Genomic DNA, 25,559 nt, shown 5'->3' with positions numbered 1-25,559 from the left:
CCGACAAAGATGAAATCTTGGATAAGCGAGGTAATCGATCTACTATTTAGTTTCTCACGTTACCTCGATCTAGATGAATTTTTGAGAGCTGATCATTCACAATGTTGCGAGAAGTCGTGTACAGTGTTGCGGGTTTCGTCCTGCTTGCCTACGCGGCAGAATGGATTTTCTCGCTATTTGACGATCCAAGGGAGCCCAAGAGACTTCAGTCGAAAATACCGCTCTTTGGTCACCTATGGGGTATGATGAAGTATAGTTCTGGCTATCACGGAATGACAAGGTACATCCAATCCCTAGATCTCTCCACGTATGCTAACACCAGAGAAGCAAACAAACAAACGAGGAAATGTATACAGTCGCCATCTTCAACACAAAGCTCTACATCGCCAAAACATCCCGTCTCATCCCCCTCATCCAAAAGACATCCAAGACCCTCTCCTTCCGACCCTTTATGCAAACAGCCGCTAAACTCATGGGCGATGCCAAACCTGAGACTTATGAAGTTTTTGGTACAGAATGGGTTGATTCGTTTAGTCATGCCCACAAGAACGGTCTCGCTACGGGGCCGTTTCTCGATGAGCAGAATCTTCGTATGGGAGATCGCGCGTTGATCGATATTGAACAACTTCTTCCGAAAGAGACAGATGGTGTTTCGAAGGTTAACTTGCTGGAGTGGGCGCAGTATGCTGTTGTTCAGGCTAGTGCTTGTGGGATCTTTGGTGTAGAGCATCCTTTTCTTGATCCAAGGGTTGACCAAGCTTTTTGGTAAGTCACCCTTTTCAACCACCTTCAAACAAGAACCTGTCTAAACTAAGTGGATAGGAAATGGCAATCGTATCTCCCTCTCCACATGGTGAACCTCGACATCACCGGAAAAGGCTACGCTGCTCGTGAGATTGTCTTTGACGCTTTCCGCAAGTATAACAAGAATCTTCCCAGCGATGTATCCTTCATATACAAGGAACGTCTCCGATCAATGCAAGAAGCAGGCATTGATGAAGATGATCTCTGCAAGCAACAAGCTACTTTCGGGACTGCTGCTTTTGCAAATACTGTTCCAATTATGTACTGGACCATTTACGAACTTTTCTCTCGGCCTGATCTTCTTGAGGAAGTGCGCAAGGAAGTTATTGAGCAAGCTGTCAGCGGAGATAAAGACACTGGGTTCAAAGTAGATGTCGCTGCTTTGAAGACGAAGTGCCCTTTAGCGCTATCGGTATTCCAAGAAACTCAGCGCTTGCGACACGTACACGCCAACATCCGCAAAGTCACAGAAGACACCCTCCTCGACGGAAAATATCTTCTCAAAGCAGGCCACTACGTAATGATGCCCGGCCAGCCCGTTCACACGAATACTTCAACATGGGGACCCACCGCCGACCAATTCGATCCCTATCGCTTCCTCAAGGATTCTTCAGACCGAAAAGCTAGCAGTTTTGTCGCCTGGGGTGCACCGCCTCATCTTTGCCCAGCACGTCAATTTGCGACGACCGAGATTCTTATCGTTATCGCGCTTTTGGCTATAAGGTGTGAGATTGTTCCTGTGACAGGGAAGTGGGTGAAGAATCCAGCGCTGAATACGGGGGATATGGCGACTGTTTATACGCCGAAGAAGAGTGTTGATATTGAGGTTAGGAAGAGGGAGGATTGGGATGGGGAGTGGAGTTTGAAGATGGGGGAGAGCAAGACGAGAATATCTCTTGCTTCTGGTTAAAAGTGTGCTTATTGCCTAGATTCAATTATAGACTTCAAATAGAAATGGTCAAGTTTTGAGATGCTCAGTGCACCGTCAGAACCAATGCCGAGAAGTTTCGCGTGCAACAATGGTACCGTCAATTCCGACATTAATGACGCAAATCAATCGCACAGAATAAGTAACAATTTTCGCAGTTACTCACATCCTCATACGAAATCTAAATCATGTGCAACATCATGAGTCACCGCGTCAGTGGTAAGCTGACTATCAAGGTCTCCAGACCAATATTCGGAATAACTCGATTCGGCCGCCCGATAATTCCGAGCTGAACTTCTCACGCGACCGCAAACCACCAAAGATCCGCCGTCATCCACTAAAAATGCCCTGAAAATATTCGGGACGCCTTATGAGGCTGAAAATTGACATCATTGCCTTGGTTCTATGGCGCGGATGCCTGCCCTCGGGGAAGAAAACGTCTAACCCAAAGTTGGGCCGATAAAAAAATAATCTAGTCTAAAGGCTCGTTAAATTTATGCTATACTTACCTAAATCTTTTTGTCACTTGGTATAGAGGTCCTAACGTTTTCTTACCGCCCCAAGAGTGCATCCAATGAGAATTGTCCCGTTGGTGAGAGATATCCACTTTTGGGGGCTGAGTAATTGATTCATGCATGTTCGATGAGGGGTCACCGACGCAGTGATTTACAAAAGAGCTGCCTTGGCTGATGCAGCGTAAGCAAAGACTACTTCAACCGCCTGCACCTCATTCTCATTTGTAAAACTTCTCATCTTCAACTCAACTAAATAAACTGTATACATCTTATACATTACCATCTTGAAATCTTCAACCTTGAGCCCTGGACCGCCAGGATGACAATCGACCAGGATCCCGTCCTCACAAAACTCCGCGATGTATCCCTCTCAGCGACAGAGAATGGCGTCAGCAAGCATCACACAACAGAGAAAGATCATCTCGCTGCTACAGGTCTTCTTTCAGAACGAGAGAGCGAAGCTTGGCAGAGGGCGATAGAGAAGGTCGTTCGATGTGTTGTGTCGGTCAAGTTCTCACAGCCTTATTCATTTGATACGGAAACAAGCAAGACGAGCGAAGCGACTGGCTTTGTTGTTGATGCAGAAAGAGGGTGAGGCATTTCCTGCCCAAGATACGTGGTTTTGAAGCTAATTTTGTAGTCTCGTTCTCACAAATCGACATGTTGTTGGCCCTGGCCCCTTTTCGGGGTATATCGTCTTCAATAACCAGGAAGAAGTCGATACATACCCTATTTATCGCGATCCAGTACATGATTTCGGCTTTTTGAAGTTTGACCCAAAGGCTGTTAAATATATGGATCTCACCGCAATGGAGCTTCGACCCGATCTCGCGAAAGGTCGGTCCTGAACCTCCGATACAAGTCCTTCAGCTAACATCGCCTAGTTGGAACCGAGATCAAAGTCATCGGCAACGATAGCGGCGAAAAGCTCGGCATCCTCTCCGGTTTCATCAGCCGTCTTGACAGAAATGCTCCTATATACGATGGCTACATGGACTTCAACACATGCTACTTCCAAGCCAACGCCTCAGCATCCGGAGGAAGTTCTGGAAGTCCAGTTGTTAACGTCGACGGACACGGTATCGCTCTTCAAGCAGGTGGACGCACCGACGGATCAACGGATTACTTCTTGCCCCTGGATGGGCCGCTGCGCGCGCTGAAGCAGATTCAGAGGGGTGAGAAGGTGAGGAGAGGTGAGATCCAGACTGTCTTCAAATTGAAGCCTTTTGACGAGTGCCGACGGCTTGGGCTGAGTCCTGAGTGGGAAAGTATACTGCGCAAGTCTTTTCCAGGGGAGGATAACGTTATCGTTGCTCTTGATGTACTGCCCGAGGGACCTTCGGATGAAAAATTGAAGGAGGGCGATATCCTTCTCAAAATCAACGGGGATCTCGTTACTCAATTCCTTCGTCTGAACGAGATCTTCGACTCAAACATCGGCAAAACAGTCCGTATTCTCGTTCAAAGAGATGGCCAAGATGTCGAAGAGGATATCCTCGTCCAAGACCTTTCCGAAATCACACCCGACCGATTCGTCACTGTTGGAGCAGCCTGTTTCCACGACCTTTCATACCAAGTCGCCCAACGGTATTTCCTCCCCTGCCGCGGCAGCGGTGTATACGTCAGCAAATCCGGCCCATTCCATCCCACTCACGATAACTACATCATGGTCGATAGCGTCAATCACAAAAAGACGCCAAACCTAGATGCGTTTGTGCAGGTCATGACGGATATCCCCGACAGAGCACGCGTGGCTATCAAATTTTGGTACGTCTGGGAACCGCATACCGTTCGAACGGCTGTTGTACCTATCGATCGACATTGGTTCCAGCGCATGAAGATGTTTAAGAGGAACGATACAACCGGTGTTTGGGACGTTGAAGTCCTCGCAGAGCCACTACCTGCTATCCGCCCGCCGCCACTGAGTGCGTCTTTCGATGCGCTTGAGCATATTCCCCAACGAGAAATTGCTGAGATTGTGAGGAGCTTCGTCCACGTGCGATTCTCGTCACCGGTCCTTATTGATGGACAATCCACGCGCATTAAACTCGGCATGGGCCTTGTTATCAACGCTGATCGCGGATACGTCATCGTTTCGAGAACTGTAGTGCCTACAAAGTTTTGTGATATCGAACTGACCTTTGCCGATTCGGTCCTTGTTCCAGGAAAGGTCGTCTTTCTGCATCCTGCGCACCACTACGCTATCATTCAATACGACCCAAGCCTCGTCGACGCACCCGTCAAAAGCGCAAAGTTTAGCACAGAGAGGATCTCACAAGGTGCTTCGACTTTCTTTGTTGGGCACAATGATTGCGATGAGATGGTCTATGCTTCAACAGCCGTCACGAAAGTCATTCCCCTCGAGCGAGAACCACCAAACCCACCTCGCGGCCGCCCCGTCAACGTCGACCGAATAGACGTTGAGACCAGAATCGGAACTCACTGCGGTAGCGGCGTTCTCATCCGCGAAGACGGCGTCGTACAGGCACTTTGGGTCGTCTACGAAATGGAAGATCTCGATGAGGCATGCTTCGGTTTAAGCTCCCAAGCCATCGCTCCGATCGCTGAAAAGCTAAGCCAAGGCATCGTCCCAACCCTGCGCAGTCTTTCCATCGAGCTCGAGGCCGTGACCATGATCGAAGCGCGGGTCATGGGCGTTGCAGAGGAATGGATAGAGAAAGTCCAGAGCAAGTCTTCCTCCGACCGACGATTATTCATGGTGAAACGCGGACCAAAACAACTCCCTGATCAACTGGGTGAAGGTGATGTCTTGCTCACCCTTGACGGCAAGCTTATCACGCAGCTACATGACGTGGATGTCATGTACTGGAAAGAAAGCCTCGACGTCGTTGCTGTACGAAATGGTGAACAGATCAGCTTCAGAGCACAAACTGTCTCCGAAGATGAATTCGAAACTTCGCGCGTTGTTAATTTCTGCGGCTTAACGGCGCAAAAACCCCATCGCACTGTGAGACAGTGCATCAAGAAGTTGCCTAGCGAAGTGTACATCACAAGCTGGTTCATAGGATCACCGGCAAACCTATACAACGTCTATGCAACCACTTTCATCACACACATCGATAACAAGCCTACACCCGATCTAGAATCACTCGTGGAAATCATCGCTAGTATTCCCGACAAGACCTGTGAGTTCTCCCCTGAGGGATGCAAAACTTAGGACACTTTATCATAAGTGACAAAAATTATCTAAAGGCTACTCAGTCTTGGCTAAGATTACCTGATCTGCCCACCACTTAGGACGGAGGTCCTAAGTTTTCATGCTCCCTGGTTCCTTACGTTCTGCAAAACACTAATAAGAATATAGACTTCAAGATCAAAATGATGAGTTACACCGGAACTCCCTCCGTCGTAACGATCAAGAAAGATGAGCGGTACTGGCCTACCGTCGAGTGGCTTCGTGACGAGACGCATGTTGAAGGATGGAAGAGGGTCACGTACGAGAATGGTGAGGTTATACAGGGTGAGGGCCTTTATGGTATAATGCTGTGAGCGAGGTGTTGGTATACAGCGGGTTTATAATGTGTATTATATGATTATCTCCATTCAGAAACGGCTCTTAGATCGAATCGTTACTTCCGAAGTATGAGTCGAGTTTTGAGTGATCTTACGTTCACGCCGGTGAGATGCCTTCTCACAAAATGAGACTGTGAGTGAGCACGGTCATGATGGCGAGCCGTTAATTGAGAACCCCGCTGTAAGCACTACCATGCATGCACTCAACAGGCTTCAGACCAAGGGGAGGCAAGAAGGACTTCATCGGAAATTTAGATAAATTTAATATGGACTTAGTTAGCATTTAGATCAGTTCTTTTTGGCACTCTAGCTCAAGGTCAGAAGTTCTCTTGCTGGGCCCCTCTTCCACCGGTTTAGCGCGCTGACTGCCTACCAGATTTAGGCACCAGCCCCATTTACAGGGGTTGCTCCGGCGGCGGGTAGAAGCTTATAAGGCGCTCATCCAACAACTTCAAAAATGCTTCAACTCAACTTCACCAATCTCATCTCATCCCAATCATCATGGCTTCCGACGATTCAAGACTCGTCACTGAGATATGGGACAACATCTGCTCCTTTCTCACACCACCAACGCTCTCAAACCTCCGTCTCACGTCTCACAGACTCAATGAGATCGCACGCCCATGGAAATACAGAAGCTTACGCCTCGAAGCATTCGCCCCTTCATCAGTTGAACGATTTATCCAAATCGCCAAGTCCCCCGAATTAAGAAGCTTGGTCCGAGAGATCACAATTGATACGCGCATTGAGTTCGACTTTGAGTACCTCTGTAACGAGTCATACGAGTTCCCTATGGCTTTCATGAACGCGCTTCCTCATTTACGTTGTTTCACAAATGTCACGGCTCTTCATATTCGCTTTGAAGAGCACTGTGGTGAAGATGATCGGTATGGTCAAACGATTGAAGAAACGTTTGAGTTTCGATATCGTGTGCTTGATACCATTCTTCACTGCGCTGCGGGTCTCTGGACTTTGGAGAAGCAGATCAAGATTGATGACGAAATGGAAGGGTGCATATATCTTGATGCAGATGAGTGGTTTGACTATAGCGATCAGGATCTTGAGTTCACTCATGACAAGCCTTTCCCGCTGAAGGAGTTGACGATTACTCACCTAGCGGATTATGATGATCCCAGCATCACTCTCTCTGAGGCCTGGAAAACGATCATATCCCTCCCAAGTCTTGTCGACTTTCGAGTCTTCGTCACGACAGAAGAGTGTGAAGCTTCACCCGAAAGCACGATTCACTATGTGGAGAAGTACGATTTCTTCGGCAACCTCCACAACACGTGGCTCTCGCCTAACATCGCGGATCATCTGCGCGTACTGTCGTTATACTTCAAAGACTACTGGGGCTGGTTCCCCATCATGGACTTTCGAAATATTGGAGAAGATGCGCCTTTTCCTCAACTAAAGGTTCTTGCGCTGGGGAATTATGTCTTTACTCATGAGTGGCAGATCGAGTGGTTTGCCAAGCTCGGCAAGAAGAATGGTAGTGGAGGACTTGAAGAGTTGTATCTTGATGATTCTCCCATTTTGTACCATGCACGTCAGCTTCGTATTGGAAATGACGGGTATGCTGATCATGAAGCTCATACAGCGCAAGGTGGTACAGGACGAGGATGGAATCCTATAAAACGCGACTTTCCCATTCGATGGCATCATATTCTCTCCCAGTGGAGAGATTCGATGAAGGGCTTGAAAGTACTCCGAGTTGGTCATGGATGCTGGTGGAATTGTCCAAAGGATACTCGACAGGCAATTTTGCAAGACCCTGATTACAAGGGCATCGATTTCCAAACTATGGATCATCGACTCTCGCGAAACCAGCACCGGAACTTTGCTTATCCTGCCCCGACGGAGGAAGGATATAAGGACAGGGAAAATAGCTGGGTGTCTGAAAAGCACAGACATGGGACGGGGATAGATAATCAGAGAGCGAGCCGGATGCAGTATATTGAGTATGACTGTGGCACTGGGCCGTCGGCGTGGTTGGAGAAGAATTCGCGGTATTATCGTGATGATGATGGGTTTGCGCCAGAGAAGGGGACGTTGGAGAAGGATGATGCTGCTTGGGAGATGATGATGGCTGTTGTTCAGGCGAGACGCCAAGGTGCTGCTCCTGCAGTTCTCCCAGTTTAGTGTCATTTAGATTGTGTCCGTCAAAATGCGGGTGATTTACACGGTCACATTTTAGTGTTCAGGATCAGATTTATATACGGTCATTTTCACTGTTCAGAGAACATGCTTTATTAAACATTGGACTCTGCTACTGTTTACTTATTCTAATCGTCAGAACATAGGAAGATATAAGGTTTCGCCATGTGCAGAAAGAGAGATATACTTTGTTTATAAACTTCGCACTTAAAACTTAGATACGTGAGTTCCGGGATGGGCTTTATCAATAAGGCAATCCCCATTCTTTAAGATGAGGTGAATCACGGCTCTGATCGCTGGTATGCCAATGAGTTGCGCCAGCTGCTGACACTGCCATCCAACTCAAACCTCACACTGCCAACACACGCTGTCACCTGATCTCAGACAACTCATTCACCAAGTCTATTCTAAGTTTAGGCTCACCTTATAAACAATAACCATCGCCTGCACAGCGCTTCCTCGCATCATCAACACCAAGTCTCCGCAAAATGTTTTCTCCCACCAAAGCCCCCAAGCGCAGCGACATGATCCTCGCCATGAACGATCCCTACATGCAACAAATCATCGACGGCACCAAGACATACGAGTTTCGAAAGTACAACATGGCAGGCATTCAGCGCATCTGGTTCTACCGCACCGCTCCCTACTCCGCCATAACTCACATCTGCCCTGTCAACGAAGCCGTGACGAGAAACTCCGGTAATAAGTCGCTGCCTGAAGATGGGCTGGGGAACAAAGAATACAATGACAAGGACGCTTATTACGAGGGCTATGATTTTGCGTATCGGATTAATGCGGTTTATGAGATTCAGGCGGAGGGTGGACGCGGGATTACTTGGAAGATGATGAGGGATGAGCATGGAATGAAGATTGCGCCACGGGGAAGGGTCAGAGTTCCTCAGTCAATGATTGAGCAGTACCTCTTGGAGGATCAGAAGAAAGTTCTGTGAAGGAGGGGTGGGGGAATTGGCAGTACAAGGAGTTATCGGATTTGCTTGTGAAGTTGGTATGGAGGCGGATATTGAAACAATACAACTCGCTATGATGCATTTGAAATGGCGACTGATATTGCAGCCATATCATTTTGCTGTGTGATTACAATTGTTGCAATATCTGTGACATCGGTGCATGTTCTTCTCAACTGTATTCTCTGTATATGCAGACTCTCCCCTGATATCCAGCCGCTTGAACTGCCATGTGCTTGATGTCCTGGGGAATGAAGCAACCTCGATAAGGCACTCCCGTTACTGTTCCTTACTCAAAGCATGCTGGGGCAATAGAGGCATCAGTTCTGTGACCTAGAGGTGTTCGTTCTGCTCATGCCACTGTACACTAAAACATACAACTATTGCCATGTGTTCTTGGCGATGTTATCCAGATCCACCAATGAACGGGAGCACCGTCACTATATCAAGACCTGTTTGGCTCTTGGCTCAAGCTCAGATTGGTCGAAGCACTTACACTCTCGAGTGAATGAACCCCTTTTCCAGGCATCTTCATCGGAGCCTGCCCTGCGATGATTATATTGGCGGAATGGCCACTACTCTGGCAGTGGCAGTCATTGTTCACCTGGTCTGAGCCCATTGCCCAGTTTGCGATTACAGTGCCAGATTAGGAGACCGCAGAATCTCCTGAATAAGAAAGTTCGCTCGCTGTAAGTCAGGATCTTCCAGACTCTTCCCTCAACACATTCTGCAACACTCTTCGACTGAGATATCTTCGCAATAGATCATCTCACTTTCCGTCAACTTACATCATGACACTTCGACTCTCATCATCAAACACTCAAAGCCGATACTCCACCCCTTCTTTCAACATCTTAACCTTCACCATGCTTTCTTTCTTCACCTCAAAGAAGGCCGTGGCTCGCAACCGCGAGCTCGGTCCCGGCGGTATCCCCCTGAAGGATTACGGCATCCCGGGGCGTACCAACCTCGTTGAGGCCCTCTCAGACATGGCGAAAGAAGACGATCGTGCCTCTGATCACCTTGATCACAACGACATCTGGATCGACCTCGATGCTCAGAAGGGCATCATGAAGTTCACCCCTCGGCGCAAGCCCGACGTTCAGGTCACAGTCGAAGCTACTGACGAACTCATCAATGAGCTCCAGGCCGGTATCGTCGAGGATTGGTTCACTGAGGAGGGAATCCAGCGTCGAGCCATGGAAGCTCTTCACTCCTCTGTTGAGAAGTGGCTCGAGAGAACTGTTGAGCCTGAGCTTGCGTTCTCCTCATCTTCTGATGCTCACTCTGCTTCCTCCAATGAATCTTCTGGTACAATGGCCAATTTCTATCGACTTCCCAAGGACGAGACTCTCAAGACCACAAAGTTCACTGCTCCCATCTTTGATGATGAGACTTTCTTGACCGCTCACGATGACGCTAACCTGTCCTCGGCTATCTTCTGGGGGAACTGGGGCAAGGATTCTGGCTAATTGCGATGCTGACGAAAAGTCCCCTTTTGGCAAGTCTGACAACTAGATGCCTTGCAAATCTTGATAAGGTTTTGCATCTGAAGTTGTAGCGCAATGGTGCTCCTTCGAAGACGTTCTCCTGGTGAGAAGACTGGTTGAGTAGGGGATACAGGCTATAGAGGGATTTGCTATGGGATTTGTAGTTGTAGCACGCTGGTGCTACTTCAACAATGTTCTCTCGGCCGGTACGAGAGGTTGTTATAGACTACGGAGGAATCTGCTATGGGATATGGTATATGTCGGGAGTTTTGCCCTGAGATAAGTGTCCATTGGGATTAGTGAGCCAGATCTAGATATTGGCAGAGAGGTAGTCTAGAATGAATTGAGTAGTATCAAATCATAAAGCCCCAACATGCAATTGTGAGAAACCCCATTTTTTGCCAGACTTTGCCATTTTATGCAACCTCCTGCATAAAATTCGCACGTACCTCGGATGACATCCAACAATTCACATTTGACAATGGGTCGTTTCCTCCGTCTATCATGATCCGTTTCCCCCGTCAACCGTCGCATCCAACGGTCGAACAATGCCGGGGTAAATGATGCGACCGTTTAAACTAAAATTCTTTAGTCCCATTACGTGTCACTTCCCCCTTGTCAAAGGATTCAGGGATTTTATTTTACAGTGACCAACAGGTGGGGGCGTCGAAAGTCTGTTCTAGGCAGGCAAAGAACTGTCATGGCTGTAGAGGTACGAAGCAGGGAAACCCGAGCTGTTGGCTCTAGCCGTCAACGTGCTTTAGTGTTGTAATGCTACGACATTGAGATGCATTAGCGGGCATGGCACCCATGAGTTTGCGGGAATTAGGCATGTCAGTAACTTTTGCTCCGCTTGTCCTGAGAGGAAACGAGTTATTATCAGTCGAAGGTTTTGACTGGGAATGCTACCTGCAAGTGTTTCAGGGGATCCTGATCTGCATTGTGTCATCCACTTAGCCGGATCCTTTGGTTACCTTCGGATGGAGCAGAGTAGTATTTCGTACCGTTGTCTGCGCCCGAAGTGGGTATAAGACCCGTGCCGTTGGTCCAGGGGGCTCAGCACATGTCATGTCGTTGAACCTTGAGAGACCGTGGCAGATTATGGGCCATGGTATGATTACAGAAACCTCGCTTGCTGAGTCGTACTGCAAGTCAAGCGTGGTTAATGTTACTCTGCATGACTCCATGCAATTTCTCTTCACAAAAAACAGCGCCGGGTCTTATCACATCACCCATGCCCATGCCGGCACTCCGTCGAATCACACCAGGAAACGCGGCATCACGTGCTGAGCTAGCAAGCAGGATATCAGTCAAAAACACCCTGAATGCAGAGCCGTTGGGTGGTTTATCGCATCCTTGTTGGCTTCGCTTCTTCGACCCCTGACGCGTTGTAGCCGTTATGGAGTCGTCCCGAACCGATGCTGCCGCCGTCAGTTCATGGCCCGTTCACCGCCGCGGCAATCGCAAAAGGATATATATCTTGCGGTGGCGCAATTCCTCGCGGAAACTTTTGGGTAGATCCGTTATACGAGCATCTTTTTTCTTATTCAAACTATCTATACACAATGCCTCACAAAGACCTGCCCATTAGACCTCTGGTCCGTGCTTTTGACCCCGTTGGACCAGATACTCTTGGACCACCAGACCTGGACTTTGCTTCTCTCTTCAGAGAAAAGAATGTCCCTGAAGATGCTCCCCTGACGCTCTATCCTGAGCAGCTGGGTGTTCCGTGGCATACTTCTCTCCCATGGGTGAGACAGTCCAAGTGGTGGGTACAAGGTGAAGTAGCCGGACGGGATTTGGTGACTCGAATCAGTCTCGATAAAGCGTCTGAGAGGGGAACTCTACCTATGGAGTTCACGGACGAGCGTCGAAAGGGGAAAATTGACGAGCTCGTTGAAGATGCTGTGTCATGCGCCGTTTACCTCTATCCATCATCGTCGCCAACTCGAATAGAATTGCTGACGCAGGCTCTTTTGCTTCTGTTCTTTCATGATGGTATTTCTCCATCTTTTCTCGACGTGAATGTCGCTGACATGGATATCTAGATGTTATGGAGCGCGGTGCAACACAAGATGTAAGTTGAACAGACAAGATGCTTTCACAGAACTGACTTCCTCTAGGAAACGACAGTGGTTGACGAATTCGTGACCATGAAACCCAAGAACAAACATATGAAGCGATTCTTCACAGAAGTTCTAGAATGTGATCCTGTTCTTGGACCTGGTCTTCTCCAAGCCGTCGGCACATTTGTCCATGCAGGCCGTAAGAAATCACCATTCAAGCAAGATAAATATGCAACGTTGGCCGAGTACTTGGACTACCGCCGTCACGATATCGCCAAGCCGTGAGTTCACTTATTCACCAAGTCTAGCGATATAAACTAACAATTCTCAGTTTCATGATTGCTGCTATTCGATTCGGATGCGGTGTTCACCATACCCCCGAGGAAATCGCTCCCTTTGACGAGCTAGAAGACCTCTACGTGCAACACTCCATCCTCATGAACGATCTCTACTCATACGACAAGGAGATTTACGAGGCACGCACTATTAATGGCTCTGTCGTTAATGCAGTACACGTCATTGCGACACTCATGTCTGTATCGCCGAACTTGGCAAAGACCATCACCCGCACGATGAGCTTCGACGTTGAGAAGAAGTACTACGCCCTGTCGGAGAAGTTCATGCGTGATCCCTCTCTGAACGATAAGCAGCGCACTTATGTCGTTGCGCTTTTTGATTGTCTCACTGGGAATCTGTTTCATCATGCTACTCTGAGCAGATATTCTCGACATGCTGAGAGCCCTGTTGATTGTAGGACTTAGAGATGGTCTGGATATTTCATAGCTAGCATTGCATTGTCTTTCAATAACAGCGTATACGATTTCTTTTTTTCCCTATACTTGAATCATTTTCGCTTGTGTGAATGTCTTCAATCTGTCACTTTGTCAAGGATGGATGATTCCAAACATTCGGGTCTTCCAAAGGCGTCGGAATCCATCGAGATTCGGTGTAACTTTCATGCCCAACCCGAGCGAGAAATAAACTCATGCAACGTCACATCGTGAACAAACAACGTCGGGTTCACCGTTTCACCTCCGTCCTCGGTTCGAACCAACAAACCAGTCGCATCACTTGTCGTATCAACAAAGTTCATCGGGGGAGGCTTATTCATCCTCCCTGAGTTCAAACACCCTCAGAGTTTCGCGTACGTATAAACCCCGAGCCGGGAGAAGTTCATCGTCTGATATGTCGATCCCATCCTGAATATGGAACTCTTATCACAAACCCCATGTCGATATTAACCCCTGGACATCGCTGCCATATTCCTGGGGTAATCATGAAGAACTACTCCGCAGAATATGTATAGTGTGGTCGAAACGGATAAGATGTGATGCACCAATGATCGGGCTCCAGTATATCCTTGGTGCGAAGGAGCTTCACCGCCTGTTGGTTGTGTTTACGAAGAGGTTGGGATTGTGCGTATGGCTTTGCTCCGATTGAAGCAGCGGGAATAAAAGAATTGGCTAGTTATAGCCGAGACTGAGCTATTGAAGGATTGGGAATAGTATCCGAAGGAGTAGAGCCGCGTGTAGTGATATGATGTTCAACATTGGAGAGCTAATAACTGATCCTTGGTATTGCTACAACTATAAGTAATCGCTAAAGGAGCGGTATGATAACAGAACCAACAGAGAGTAATGCCCAACGCCATAAAAAGTCAAACTCCCGTTATTAACATCCCGCAATTAAATGAATGATACAAGATCCTTGTCATACTACTTTGATTTGATACTGGTCTTGACAGACCCATGAAGACGCAAAAGCGGGTTCTCAAAACCAACAAACTCGGAGACGAAACTCAAGCATGCTAAAATCCATTTCCGTTTCTAGGACTAAGCTCCTGCCGCTCTAAGCTAAGTTCGTGCTGAGGTCGGGCTGAGGCGGGCTAAGGTTGGGCTAAGTTGTCTAAGCAGGCCCACTTTTAGGGTCCCTTATAGGGACCAGATCTAGGACTAAATCCCTATTTTAGGCCCTAGTTTGACTTTTCTATACTAAGGAATTTAACCTAGGTAAACCTATATCTTAAAAGCTTTATATTTAATATTATTATTATTTAAGAAATTTCTTTAGTTTTTTTTTATTTTAATAACTTAATTAATACTTATAATTATTATATATATAAAGGTACTTTTTTTTCCCCTTATTTTTAACCTTATAAAAGGCTATTTAGCTTTTTAGCTTTTTTATTAATAACTTAAATAAAAAGACCTCTATTATAGGCTATTATAATAGAAGTTAATATTAAATAAGGTTTATCTGTCTTAATAATATAATTACTACCTTGACTAAGTAATATAAATACTAGCTATAAGTCTCTTAGTAGCTAAATTAACCTTCTTCCTTTAACCTACTTAAAGGATCCTTAGTTAACCTCTATAACCTTATACCACGCCTAATTTATTTATTATACTTAAGTATATTACCTAACCTAACTTTTTCTCTATTAGTTATACTTATTAATATTAATTATAATTATTATTATAATGCCTATTTATAATAGCCTATAGCCTAATTAGGGCTATTATATAACTAATTATAATCTTATTAATATAATTAAATTAGCCTTAAAGTAAGCTATTAGTAGAAATTACTATATATTATATATAATAATTATAATTATTAAAAAAAACTTCTTATTAAAATGGAAATTTAGCCTAATTAAAATAGCTATTTTTAATTATATAAATCTAAATTACCTAGGAGATATAATATCTTTAGCTTAAATTAATTAAGAGCTATTTAAATTAAAGAACTTAAAAAAAGCCCTAAGGTATAATTAGCCTTTATGTTACGACCCTAGCAGTTACGTCACGTGTACCCCACAAAAACCATGCAAGGTGCCAGCCTCAGAGGGACCCAGCTGCACCTCAACCAACCAATTAATATACTTATCATGTTAGAACGATGAATGTTAGAATGCAGCTGTGACGGTTGGGTCTAACTATATTAAACTAAGCCATGCTAGGTTTATTATTAGTAGATGGCATAAGGTATATACTAAGTGTTATTAAAGTATTATATCTCTTAATAGTAGATTTAATATATATTAGGCTTAATTAATATAAAGAAGTTATATTAATAGCTAGTAAGTTAAGTTTTATAAAAATACTAATAAATATAATTTATATACTTATAATAACTTATAATAATAAGTTAATACTTATATATAAGTTATAAATTTAATTATAAGTCTTATTAAATAGCTTATAATAAAAATAAAAATAAAGTAATGTATATAATAAGCGAGTGGGCCAGACAGGCGAGTAGGCCAGAAATCCCTTACCTTCCATCTTCTCTACTTTATCAGTTAGTTCTTAACAATCAGATATATTATAACCAAATTACGAGGCTAATCTTAATCTTGCACTTCAGGCCCTTTAAGATAATCTAAAACTAAGTATCTGACGCGCCGCAGAAATCTATATAGTTAATCATAATACCTTACATCGCCGCCAGCAAGGGGTTCAATCTCGACGCGATACTATGCCTAACTTACAGAAGCTATCTAAACTAGAAGAAGATACTCTTCTTAAGTTCATTATCGACCTAGATTTGCGAGGATATCCCCCGCGACTGCGTGGTATTGAAGAAATGGCTAATTGACTGCTTGATAACCGCGATGCGCCACGCATTGGCATGCGCTAGGCTATGAATTTCGTCAAGTAATAACTACTACTTAAGATACGTTTTTAGCGGAGATATAACTATTAGAGGGCTAAATGTGAAGATCTGACTATTATTTGCAACTGGTTTAGGCTCGTATAGAACATAATTACGAAGTATAGCATCTACTTAGATAATATCTAGAACTTTAATAAGACTGGCTTTATAATGGGCGTTTTCTTAACCAGTATGGTCATTATATATATAGAGAGGCATAGATGGCCTAAAAATTTACAGCCTAGAAACCGAGAATGGGTTACAGTGATCCAAGCGATCAATGCAGCAGGCTAGGCGATTAAGCCGTTTATCGTGGTTGCGGGCCAAAATCACCTTTAGAATTGGTATTAAGAATGCAATATTCCGGGCGATTGGGCCATCGCCACGACCCAAAATAGCTAGACAGATAACAGGACTAGTCTCGAGTAGCTAAAACACTTTAACCGATGTTCATTAAAGCGAACAATTAGTACCTATCGTCTTCTGATCCTCGATAGCCACGAAAGTCACCATTCCGTCGACTTTAAGCTATATTGCAAGGAGAACAATATTATTACGCTTTATATGCCGGCTTATGCATCTCATCTACTTCAGCCTCTTAACGTCGGGTGCTTTGGGCCCCTTAAGAGGGCTTATAGTCAAGAAATAGAGCATATAATAAAAAGCTCTATAACCTATATTTCGAAGACCGAGTTCCTCCCGGCCTTTTATGCCGCCTTTCAAGCCACTATGACAGAGAGCAATATCAAAGGGGGTTTTAGAGGAGCCGGGCTTGTTCCTCTTGACCCAGAAAATGTAATCTCAAAACTTAATGTGAAGCTACGGACTCTAACACCTATTAAGGAGGAGGCTAGCGCATCTACCTCTTAGGTTCTAAAGACCCCAAATATAGTCCGCAAGGTAAAATCTTAATCTAAATACCTCAAAAGGCGAATCAGAGGACATAAAAGTAGCTCCCTAGAGTCAATTATAGAGGCTTTAAAGTCTCTTATAAAGGCAGTAACCAGAATATATCACAAGGTTACCTTATTATCTGCAGAGAACCGAGAACTTTAACAGGCAAATAAGGCACTAAGCCGACGCCGCAGGGCAAAAAGAACCTAATTACAGAAAGGAGGGGTACTAATAGTAGGGGAAGGTCAGGAACTAATTAATTAGATAGATATTAATATGCAGGTAGTGGCTAAATCGTCGAGAAGTGGTAGTTAGGGAAGTTCGGCGTAACTGAGGGAAAGGCATTATAGAATATGCGGCAAGACTAGGCATAATGCAAGAACCTGTTAGGTAGTAATTAAGATATCTAGGGAAGAGAATAATAAGTAGTTTTAATTAATTAGATAGTTTATTATGTTTTTATGATAGTTTATCTTTTAAAGGGTAAGATTTCTGGCCCACTCGCTTGTCTGGCCTACTTGCTTATTATACACGTTATAAGTTAGTAGTTAATTAGGGGAAATATATAAGGTATATATAATATAGCTATAAGGATTATAATATAATATCTCCCTTTTATTAAGTCTTATCTTTAAGATTTATATAACTTTTATTTTTATTATATTTCTTTTAATAAATTTAACTTAAACTTATAATTATCTTTTTAATATTATATTAATAAGATATTAAAGTTAAAGGCTACTTATAATTAAAAAATATAAGTAATTTTAATTAAAAATACTAGTTTTCTTATTATATCTTATAGTTATTATAAACCTTAAAACTTAAAATACTAGGCTAAGGAGGGTTATAAGTATTATATATAATATACTTATTATAATTATAAGTATAATAATAAGGATATTATTATTCTTAAAGGTTTATAAACTTTTCTTAATATATAATTTTTATAATTAACTTATTAAAGTTAATTATTTTATTATTAAAAAGTACTAGTTAGAATATAAAAAAGAGTTAGCTAAAATTAAATTAATAAACTTATTATAATAGTTAGGTTTTTAAATAAGTAAACTAGTCTATACTAGGTTTATATTTATAAATTGTATAGGGCGTAATGCTAAGCATTACAAGGTATTATATCTCTTAATAATTAAGTAATATATATTAAGCTTATTAATATAAAGATGCTTTATTAATAGCTAGTAAGCTAAGTTTTATAAAAGTGCTAATAAATATATTTTATATATTAATAATAGTTATATAAAAGCAATATAATATAAGGTTATTATTAGTTTTAAAATAATATAATCTTAAAGTACTATTATTCTTATATTTATTAATCCTTATTTAGTTAGTTATTAAGGTAGAGTTTTTATAGGATATATATAATATAACTATTAAGATTATAATATAATCTCTCCCTTTTAGTAGTCTTATCCTTAAGGCCTATTATCTTAATTAATATTAGTCTTCTTTTAGTAAGGCCTAACTTAAACCTTTTATTATTATATCTTATAATATCTAACTATATATTTAAGCAGTTATCTTATAAAGATTATAAAATCTAAATACTTATACTTTTTATTAAGTTTATTAATAAAGAAGTAAATATACCTTATATTTATTACTTTTAAGTAGGCAAGAAGTATTTAATATCTGCTAATTCTGCTTATTATAATAAATATATTTAAGTTAAAAAATCTTATAATAATACTTATATTATATCTTTCTATAAGTTTATATATTATTTTATAAAGCTTTACTAACTTTAGTAGTTATAACTTTAATAAAATAAAAATTAAAAAATAAAAAATAATAAAGATAAAGTAAGTAAGGATCTTTTTAAGCTTTATAAGGAAATAGCAGTACTATAGTCCTATTTAGCTCTAGCTACTAGTTATTTATTAAGGATTTATAAGATCTATAATTATATAAAGGAAAAGCATTTTAAGGCTACTTATTATAGCCTTTAGGAAGTAGATTAGCAGGATATAATTTAATTAAGGCTAGATATATATAAGGATATGCTGCTTTATAACCTTTAGGTAAATTATATTTTTAATAATATTAATTAATTTACTTTAGGTTTAAGTAATAATTTTCTTAATACTTTTCTTTTATTTAATATTAATAAAAGTTCTTTAGGAGTTATTAAGTATTAATAAAGTATTTTATTAATTTTTATATATTTTTGCTTTTTAAGTAGTTTTTCTATTTAATTAAGTATATTTTTTATTTATTAATCTTCTTTATATTCTTAATTACCTTTACTTTATAGACTTCTAGTCTTATAATTTATTATAGTTTATTACTAGTTTTTATATATATTATATTTATAGCTAATTTAAGCATTAAGATATAATAAATTAGGTAATATTTAATATTTAAAAGTAAATCTAGTTTATATTAGTTTTTCCTTATCTTTTATTTAATCTTAACTAATCCTAAGTATTTATAATCTAGCTTATAGCTTAGTTAATTTATTTTAATATTTTTAGTAAATAAATAAACTATATCTCCCTTTATAAAAGTTAGTCCCTTTAACCTTTTAAGGTTATAATATTTCTATATCCTTTTTTTAATAAATTCTAGCTTAATCTTAAGTTTATTATATATTTCTCTTATCTTATTACTTATAATAATTACTACTAGGTTTATATTCTTAAGTTCTTAAGTATTATAATATATATTAGATATAAATTTAATATTTGCATTAAATAGTATAAGTTTTATACTTTTATTATAGGTAATGTTATAGGCTAGCTAAGCACTTAGTAGTTTCTTAACCTACTTATCTTATTTATAATTAATATAATACTAGAGGTACTTAATTTATCTATTTTATTTAACTATCTGCCTGTAGTCTAAAGGCTATTATAAGTTAGTAATTAACTCCTATAAGTGCTATAAGTAATTACTAGAATTTAAAGGTAAATATTAGTCTTTTATTTAATAGAATTTCTCTTAATAGTTTTTATTTTCTTATTACCCTATTATAGAAAATATAGGCTATAACTTCTATATTTATTACCTCTTTATAAGGTAAGTAAATTAAGAACTTTATTAATCTTTTTATAATAACTATAATACTATTATAATAAATTCTAATTAAAGGATTTTTTAATATTAATAACTTAGTTATAAAGTTTATTATAATTAAGCTTTATAATTATTTTATAACTTCTATTAGTTATAGTATTTTATAAGGTTTATATTATTATACTTTTATTTTAATATAAATATTATATTATTTAATAACCTTTTTTATTACTCTTTATATTATTTAATAACCTTACTATAATAGTTATTTTAAGGTTTTAGTAATTCCTTAATATTTATATAATAAGTATATATAAAACTCTTAGATAAACTTCTATAGTTCTCTTAGGATTTTTTTAATTACTTTTACTTATATTTATCCTAAGGTTTATATCTTCTAGGTAAACTAATATTCTCCCTTTTTATTCTTTTTTAATATTTATTCTTTTACTTTAGTAGTGCTAGTATTATAATTTAGTTATTAGCTAATTATATTTGCCCTTTTATTCTTAGATTTTTTACAGTAAATAATTCTAAAATTAAATTTATATAAGTATTTTATATAATATAGTTATTATTAATTAAGTTTATAGGTTATAATAAAGTATAAAATATTTTAGTAATTAATATAAACCTTAACTTAGTTTTTATTTCTTATTAGGTAATATTTAAACTCCTTAAAGTAGTTAATAATTACTAAAAATTCCTTATTATAAATTAGATAATTAAGTTCTACTTTATATAGCTTATATAAGTAAAAGGTAATAGGGTATAATTTTCCTATATTATCTTATTAACTAATTTATCTTCTTAAGGCAAAGTTTAATAAATCTATCTCTAGTTTAATTTCTTTATCTAGGTTAAATATTATTAGTATAGGTTTACTAAAAATTACTTACTTAAGTTTATTAAAAGCTTATTAAGCCTTATTATTTTAATTAAAAATTTTATCTTTTTTAATAAGTTCTATTAAAGGGTTTATAATCTTCTTAAAATCCTTAATAAATCTTTTATAATAATTAGTAAAGCTTAAGAAGGCTTATATTTCCTTAATATTATTAAGTTCCTTTTATTTTACTACTATATATACTTTCTTTTTCTTTATTTAGATTTCTCTAGGTCTAATAATATATCCTAGGAAATCTACCTTTATAATATAAAAGTAACTTTTTTCTAATTTAACTAATAGCTTAATATCTTATAATGTTTTTAAGACTTTATAAATATATTCTATATATTTTTCTTTATTATTTAAGAAGATTAGGATATTATTAAGGTAGTATATTATAAAGATATTAAGATATTATTAAAGTATATTATTAATTATTTATTAAAATATTATAAGTATATTAGTAAGACTAAAATGTATTACTAAGTATTTAAATAGCCTAAATCTGGTTTTAAATACTATCTTTTATTTATCTCCTTCCTTAATATAAATAAGATTATATACTCCTTTAAGGTTAAGGGCTATAAAGACCTTTTTACCTTATAATTAATCCTTAAGTTTTATTATAAGTAAAAGTAAGGTTTAATTCTTAATAGTATATATATTAACTTCTTTATAATCTATAATAGGTTATAGTTTTCTATTCTTCTTTAATATAAAGAATATTACTAATCTTACTAGTAAGGTTAATTCTTTAATATACCCTTTTTAAATTATCTTATTAATATATTATTATTAAACTTATAATTCTCCTTAATTTAATAAGTAAATCTTTTAAAATAGTAAGTTTTTATTTATAAGCTTAATTTTATAGTCTTATTAACTATATTTAAAGACTTTTATTTCTAGTTCTTCTTTAAATAATTTATTATATATCTAATATTTCTTTAATATATTCTTAAGTTAGTCCTAGCTTATTATAGTTAATTTATTCTTTTATAAGTCTTATTATTATAAGATGCCTAGGATTTTTATTTTTTATTTTTAGCCTATTTTATACTTATATTATATTCCTTTTAAAGGTAATAAAGTTTTTACTTTATGCTAGTCTATGCTAATTCTCTTAGTTATAGATTAAGATCTCTTATTACTTATTATAATTATTTTACTATTACTATTAGGGTTATTAAGAAATATAACTTAGCTAGTCTTTTAGTTAATATATAGGTTTTATTATTTAAGCTAGTTTATTTTAAGTAAGATATCTATCTCCTTTTTTAAAAGAATAATATTAAAACTTATCCTTTAATTCTTTCCTTTAATAAGGACCTTAAGGTAATTAATCTCTTAATTTATTACATTATTATTATAATTAAAATATTGCCCTTTTATATTAATAAGTTAGTATAATAGTTATTTCTTCTTTTATAATATTCCTAGTTTTATAACTATTCTTAGGTTAATAAAGTTTTTCTTTACTTTACTATTAAATTATATTTAGCTATCTTCTTTTAATTTAAGCTTATAGTATTAGGCACTTAGGTTTATTATTTTATATTACTCCTAGAGTACTTATAGGTATAGATCTTTCTTATCCCTATTTATTACTCTTTTATAACTTTATTATTATAAAAGGCATATTACCTTTCTTAAATCTGTTTAGTAAAGTAACTTATATTCTTTATTATTAAAGTTAATTCCTTTATAGCAGTCTTTAATATATTCTTCTTTATTATTATAGTTATTTATAAATTCTTTATTATATAGTTTTTATTAAAGATGTTCTTTTAATTCTATATTTTATTTATTTAATATAGTTCCTTACTTATATTATTTATTATTAATTAAAACTTAATTAAATCCTTCTTTTAAATTAATAGGTTTAAAGAGGTATCTTCTTTTTATATTTTTAGGCTTATTATTTTCCTTATTTTAAAAATACTTCTCTAGTTATTTATATATATTCTGTATAAATTTGTTCTTTCTTTTGCAATTATAGCTTCTAAGGTTAATAAGTTTAATTCTTATTTCCTTAATCTTAAGTCCTTTTAAGGCCAGGCTTTTAAATTCTACTTTTACTTCTGTAATTCCTTATATTATTTATTTAATTCCTTAATAAAAGTTCTTATTCTTTTAAGTCTTATAGTAATATAATATATAGAATTATAATTCTACTATTCTAAGATTTTTATATTAATAATATATTAAATCTCCTTCTATTTCTATGTTTTAATAAGGGTTATTATTAAGTATATTAGGAATTATAATAAGAAAGTAATTATTATCTTTCTTATCTTATTTATATATCTTATATTAATAATATTTATATAATAGCTATAATAATTTATTATATTTTAAGTAAGTTAGGAATATTTCTATAATATCCTTAATATTAAATTTTAGCTCTTTATAATAAGGGTTTATAGTATCTACTATATAGTAAGCCTAAATATATAAGCTCTTAAGCTTGTTAATATTACTATATTTTCTAGCTTTTTATAGATATTTATCTTTTATTAAGGTATATATTATATTATTATATTTATTAAATAGTAGTTTATAAGGTTGCCTTTACTTATTCTTAATTTATTTATTTTCTTTATAAAGGTATTATATAGTATTTTATACTGCCCTTCCTTTATATCTTATACTTTAGAAATATTATTAGTAATATATATAGACCTTATCTTCTGCCTTATGCTTTTTTTATTATTTTTTCCTTTTCTTATATAGTTATTTAAGTTAAAATAGTATTAATTACTTTAAATACTTTAGGTTATTTCCTTATATTAAAGAGATCCTCTTTTTCTTCCTTTATTATACTAAGCATCTTAGTCTATCCTATCTTTTCTTATTTTTTCTTTTTTTTTCTTTTAAGATAGTAAGTATAGTTTTTTTCTTTTTCTTATTATTAGTTTATTAGGTTTTTTTACTATTTCCTTTAATATTTATTTACCTTTATCTTATATAGTATTAGAATTTAAAGTATATTTCCTGCCTTTATATTTTCTTTTATTAAAAACTCTTTTTATAGTTTTTAAATTAAACTATTTAGGTATAGGTATTAGTTATATTTTAATATAATGCCTTTATATAAAGCTATTATATTATATAGGCTTTATATTATTCCTAATATTTAGGTTTATATAGCAGTCTAAGGATCTTGTTTATTTATTACTTTTAGTATCTGCTTACCTTAGTAAGGATATTTATTAGTAATATGTTTAAACTGGTTATAATTATAGTATTTAATCTTAGATATATTATAGGGCTTTTTATTATTACTGTATTATATTGCCTTAAGTATTATAGGTCCTGGTTAAGTTCTATGTTATATATCTATATGCCTTTTCCTTTCTTAGTTAGTATTATTATTCTAGTTTTAACTAGGGTGTTACGATTCGTGCCCGTAACAGCGTTGTAAGGCTTCTATAAGGCAGCTGTAGCACACCCATAATTGCTTGCATAGCGATTATGGCCCGATCTTTTGCCCTGTGGCTTAACGGCTTGTGCAACCGTTACATAGGGTTATAAGAGTTTCCTTACTTTATAGCTTATTTTTCCCTATATTATTTATATTATAAATTATTAATATTTATAGTAATATTTACTAATTTATTTAGGTTTTTTAATTTAGGTCTAATATTTATTATTATATCCTTAACTTCTAATTTTAGTCCTAAATATACCTATATTATATAAGCTTCTTTACCTTAGTTTAGCTTAGCTACTTAATAGTAGTATTTAGCTAGATAGTCTATAATAGATCTTCTCTATTAAAGTTATTAGATCTTTATTTTTATAATATATTTTTTATTTATTACTTTAAAAGTATTTTTAAGTTTTAACTTAAAATTTTTATATTTCTTATAAATATATTTTATTATTTTTTATTATTCTTTATATAATTTATTAATATAATCTTAAATAATAGGTTTTATTAATTATAATACTTTATTTTTAAAGAATTTTATATTATATTAAACTCTTAATTTATTAATAATAAACTAAATAAGGTAATATATCTAGTAGCCCTAAAGGCTAGTAAGGAATTCTTAGTATTTATTAGTATTATTATTAAATAGCTTAGGTTAATAAGGTTAAAGGATTACTATAAGGGCTATAGTATATTTAATATACTCCTTATAAAGTTTCTAATTATTTTTTACTTCCTTTTTAAATACCTTTATAATCTTAATAAGGTTAGCTACCTTCTTTTCTAGGTTTTTAATCTTATTCTTAGCTATATTAGAGTTATTCTTTATATTCTCTAGGAAATTATTATATTACTAGCTAAGCTATTTAAGTTTATATTTAAGTTTTATAACTTCCCCTTTATAAATATTTAAGTAAGTAAGGGTAATATCTTTTTTATTTTTAATATTAGTTTTTATAAAAATATCTTCTAGGTTAGGAGATATCTCTTATTATAGGTAGTGCTAGGTATATCTTAAGTTAGAAAGCTAATTAAAAGTAATAAGTACTATTATATTAGTATTACTTAGTATTATATAATATAATCTAAATAAGAGCTATTAATATATAATAGTTAGGTTTTTAAATAAGTAAATTACTTTATATTAGGTTTATATTTATAAATTATATAAGGCATAATATT

The 25,559-nt window shown here is 36.7% G+C and overlaps 6 protein-coding genes across 6 annotated transcripts; all 6 read left to right on the top strand.

The window, feature by feature from the left end:
• The first annotated feature begins 75 nt into the window (after positions 1–75).
• Positions 76–1,901, top strand: BKA55DRAFT_576986 (cytochrome P450). Its single transcript, XM_046193546.1, has 3 exons — positions 76–280; positions 328–765; positions 823–1,901. Exons 1-3 carry the CDS (start codon positions 102–104, stop codon positions 1,712–1,714), a joined length of 1,509 nt encoding a protein of 502 aa, XP_046045872.1. The 5' UTR covers positions 76–101; the 3' UTR covers positions 1,715–1,901.
• Positions 1,902–2,266: 365 nt separating this feature from the next.
• Positions 2,267–6,213, top strand: BKA55DRAFT_576984 (trypsin-like cysteine/serine peptidase domain-containing protein). Its single transcript, XM_046193545.1, has 5 exons — positions 2,267–2,838; positions 2,888–3,084; positions 3,132–5,393; positions 5,573–6,097; positions 6,158–6,213. The coding sequence occupies exons 1-4, from the start codon at positions 2,567–2,569 to the stop codon at positions 5,755–5,757; spliced, it is 2,916 nt and encodes a 971-aa protein (XP_046045871.1). The 5' UTR covers positions 2,267–2,566; the 3' UTR covers positions 5,758–6,097; positions 6,158–6,213.
• Positions 5,991–8,124, top strand: BKA55DRAFT_115889 (uncharacterized protein). The gene is made up of 2 exons (XM_046184750.1): positions 5,991–6,097; positions 6,158–8,124. Exon 2 carries the CDS (start codon positions 6,283–6,285, stop codon positions 7,921–7,923), a length of 1,641 nt encoding a protein of 546 aa, XP_046045870.1. The 5' UTR covers positions 5,991–6,097; positions 6,158–6,282; the 3' UTR covers positions 7,924–8,124.
• A 302-nt stretch (positions 8,125–8,426) lies between these two features.
• On the top strand, positions 8,427–8,888 carry BKA55DRAFT_693616 (uncharacterized protein; the record flags this gene model as incomplete). Its single annotated transcript, XM_046199939.1, has 1 exon — positions 8,427–8,888. The coding sequence occupies one exon, from the start codon at positions 8,427–8,429 to the stop codon at positions 8,886–8,888; it is 462 nt and encodes a 153-aa protein (XP_046045869.1).
• An 881-nt stretch (positions 8,889–9,769) lies between these two features.
• Positions 9,770–10,375, top strand: BKA55DRAFT_596693 (uncharacterized protein; the record flags this gene model as incomplete). The annotated part of the gene is made up of 1 exon (XM_046195979.1): positions 9,770–10,375. One exon carries the CDS (start codon positions 9,770–9,772, stop codon positions 10,373–10,375), a length of 606 nt encoding a protein of 201 aa, XP_046045868.1.
• Positions 10,376–11,958: 1,583 nt separating this feature from the next.
• BKA55DRAFT_678444 (isoprenoid synthase domain-containing protein) lies at positions 11,959–13,220 on the top strand (the record flags this gene model as incomplete). The annotated part of the gene is made up of 4 exons (XM_046198139.1): positions 11,959–12,391; positions 12,442–12,470; positions 12,517–12,740; positions 12,791–13,220. 4 exons carry the CDS (start codon positions 11,959–11,961, stop codon positions 13,218–13,220), a joined length of 1,116 nt encoding a protein of 371 aa, XP_046045867.1.
• Between the last annotated feature and the right edge of the window lie 12,339 nt (positions 13,221–25,559).

Source organism: Fusarium redolens (assembly GCF_020744475.1).
Source record: "Fusarium redolens strain MPI-CAGE-AT-0023 chromosome Unknown BKA55scaffold_14, whole genome shotgun sequence".
Taxonomy (NCBI): Eukaryota; Fungi; Ascomycota; class Sordariomycetes; order Hypocreales; family Nectriaceae; genus Fusarium; species Fusarium redolens.
This window is presented reverse-complemented; position numbering and strand designations above follow the sequence as displayed.

Bases quoted from the DNA above. Each gene is read 5' to 3' on its own strand.
- BKA55DRAFT_576986 (XM_046193546.1), top strand. From the start codon at position 102: ATGTTGCGAGAAGTCGTGTACAGTGTTGCGGGTTTCGTCCTGCTTGCC. The intron at 281-327 runs GTACATCCAATC...ACACCAGAGAAG, and splicing joins GGCTATCACGGAATGACAAG to CAAACAAACAAACGAGGAAA. The intron at 766-822 runs GTAAGTCACCCT...CTAAGTGGATAG, and splicing joins AGGGTTGACCAAGCTTTTTG to GAAATGGCAATCGTATCTCC.
- BKA55DRAFT_576984 (XM_046193545.1), top strand. From the start codon at position 2,567: ATGACAATCGACCAGGATCCCGTCCTCACAAAACTCCGCGATGTATCC. The intron at 3,085-3,131 runs GTCGGTCCTGAA...AACATCGCCTAG, and splicing joins TCGACCCGATCTCGCGAAAG to TTGGAACCGAGATCAAAGTC. The intron at 5,394-5,572 runs GTGAGTTCTCCC...ATAAGAATATAG, and splicing joins TAGTATTCCCGACAAGACCT to ACTTCAAGATCAAAATGATG.
- BKA55DRAFT_115889 (XM_046184750.1), top strand. From the start codon at position 6,283: ATGGCTTCCGACGATTCAAGACTCGTCACTGAGATATGGGACAACATC.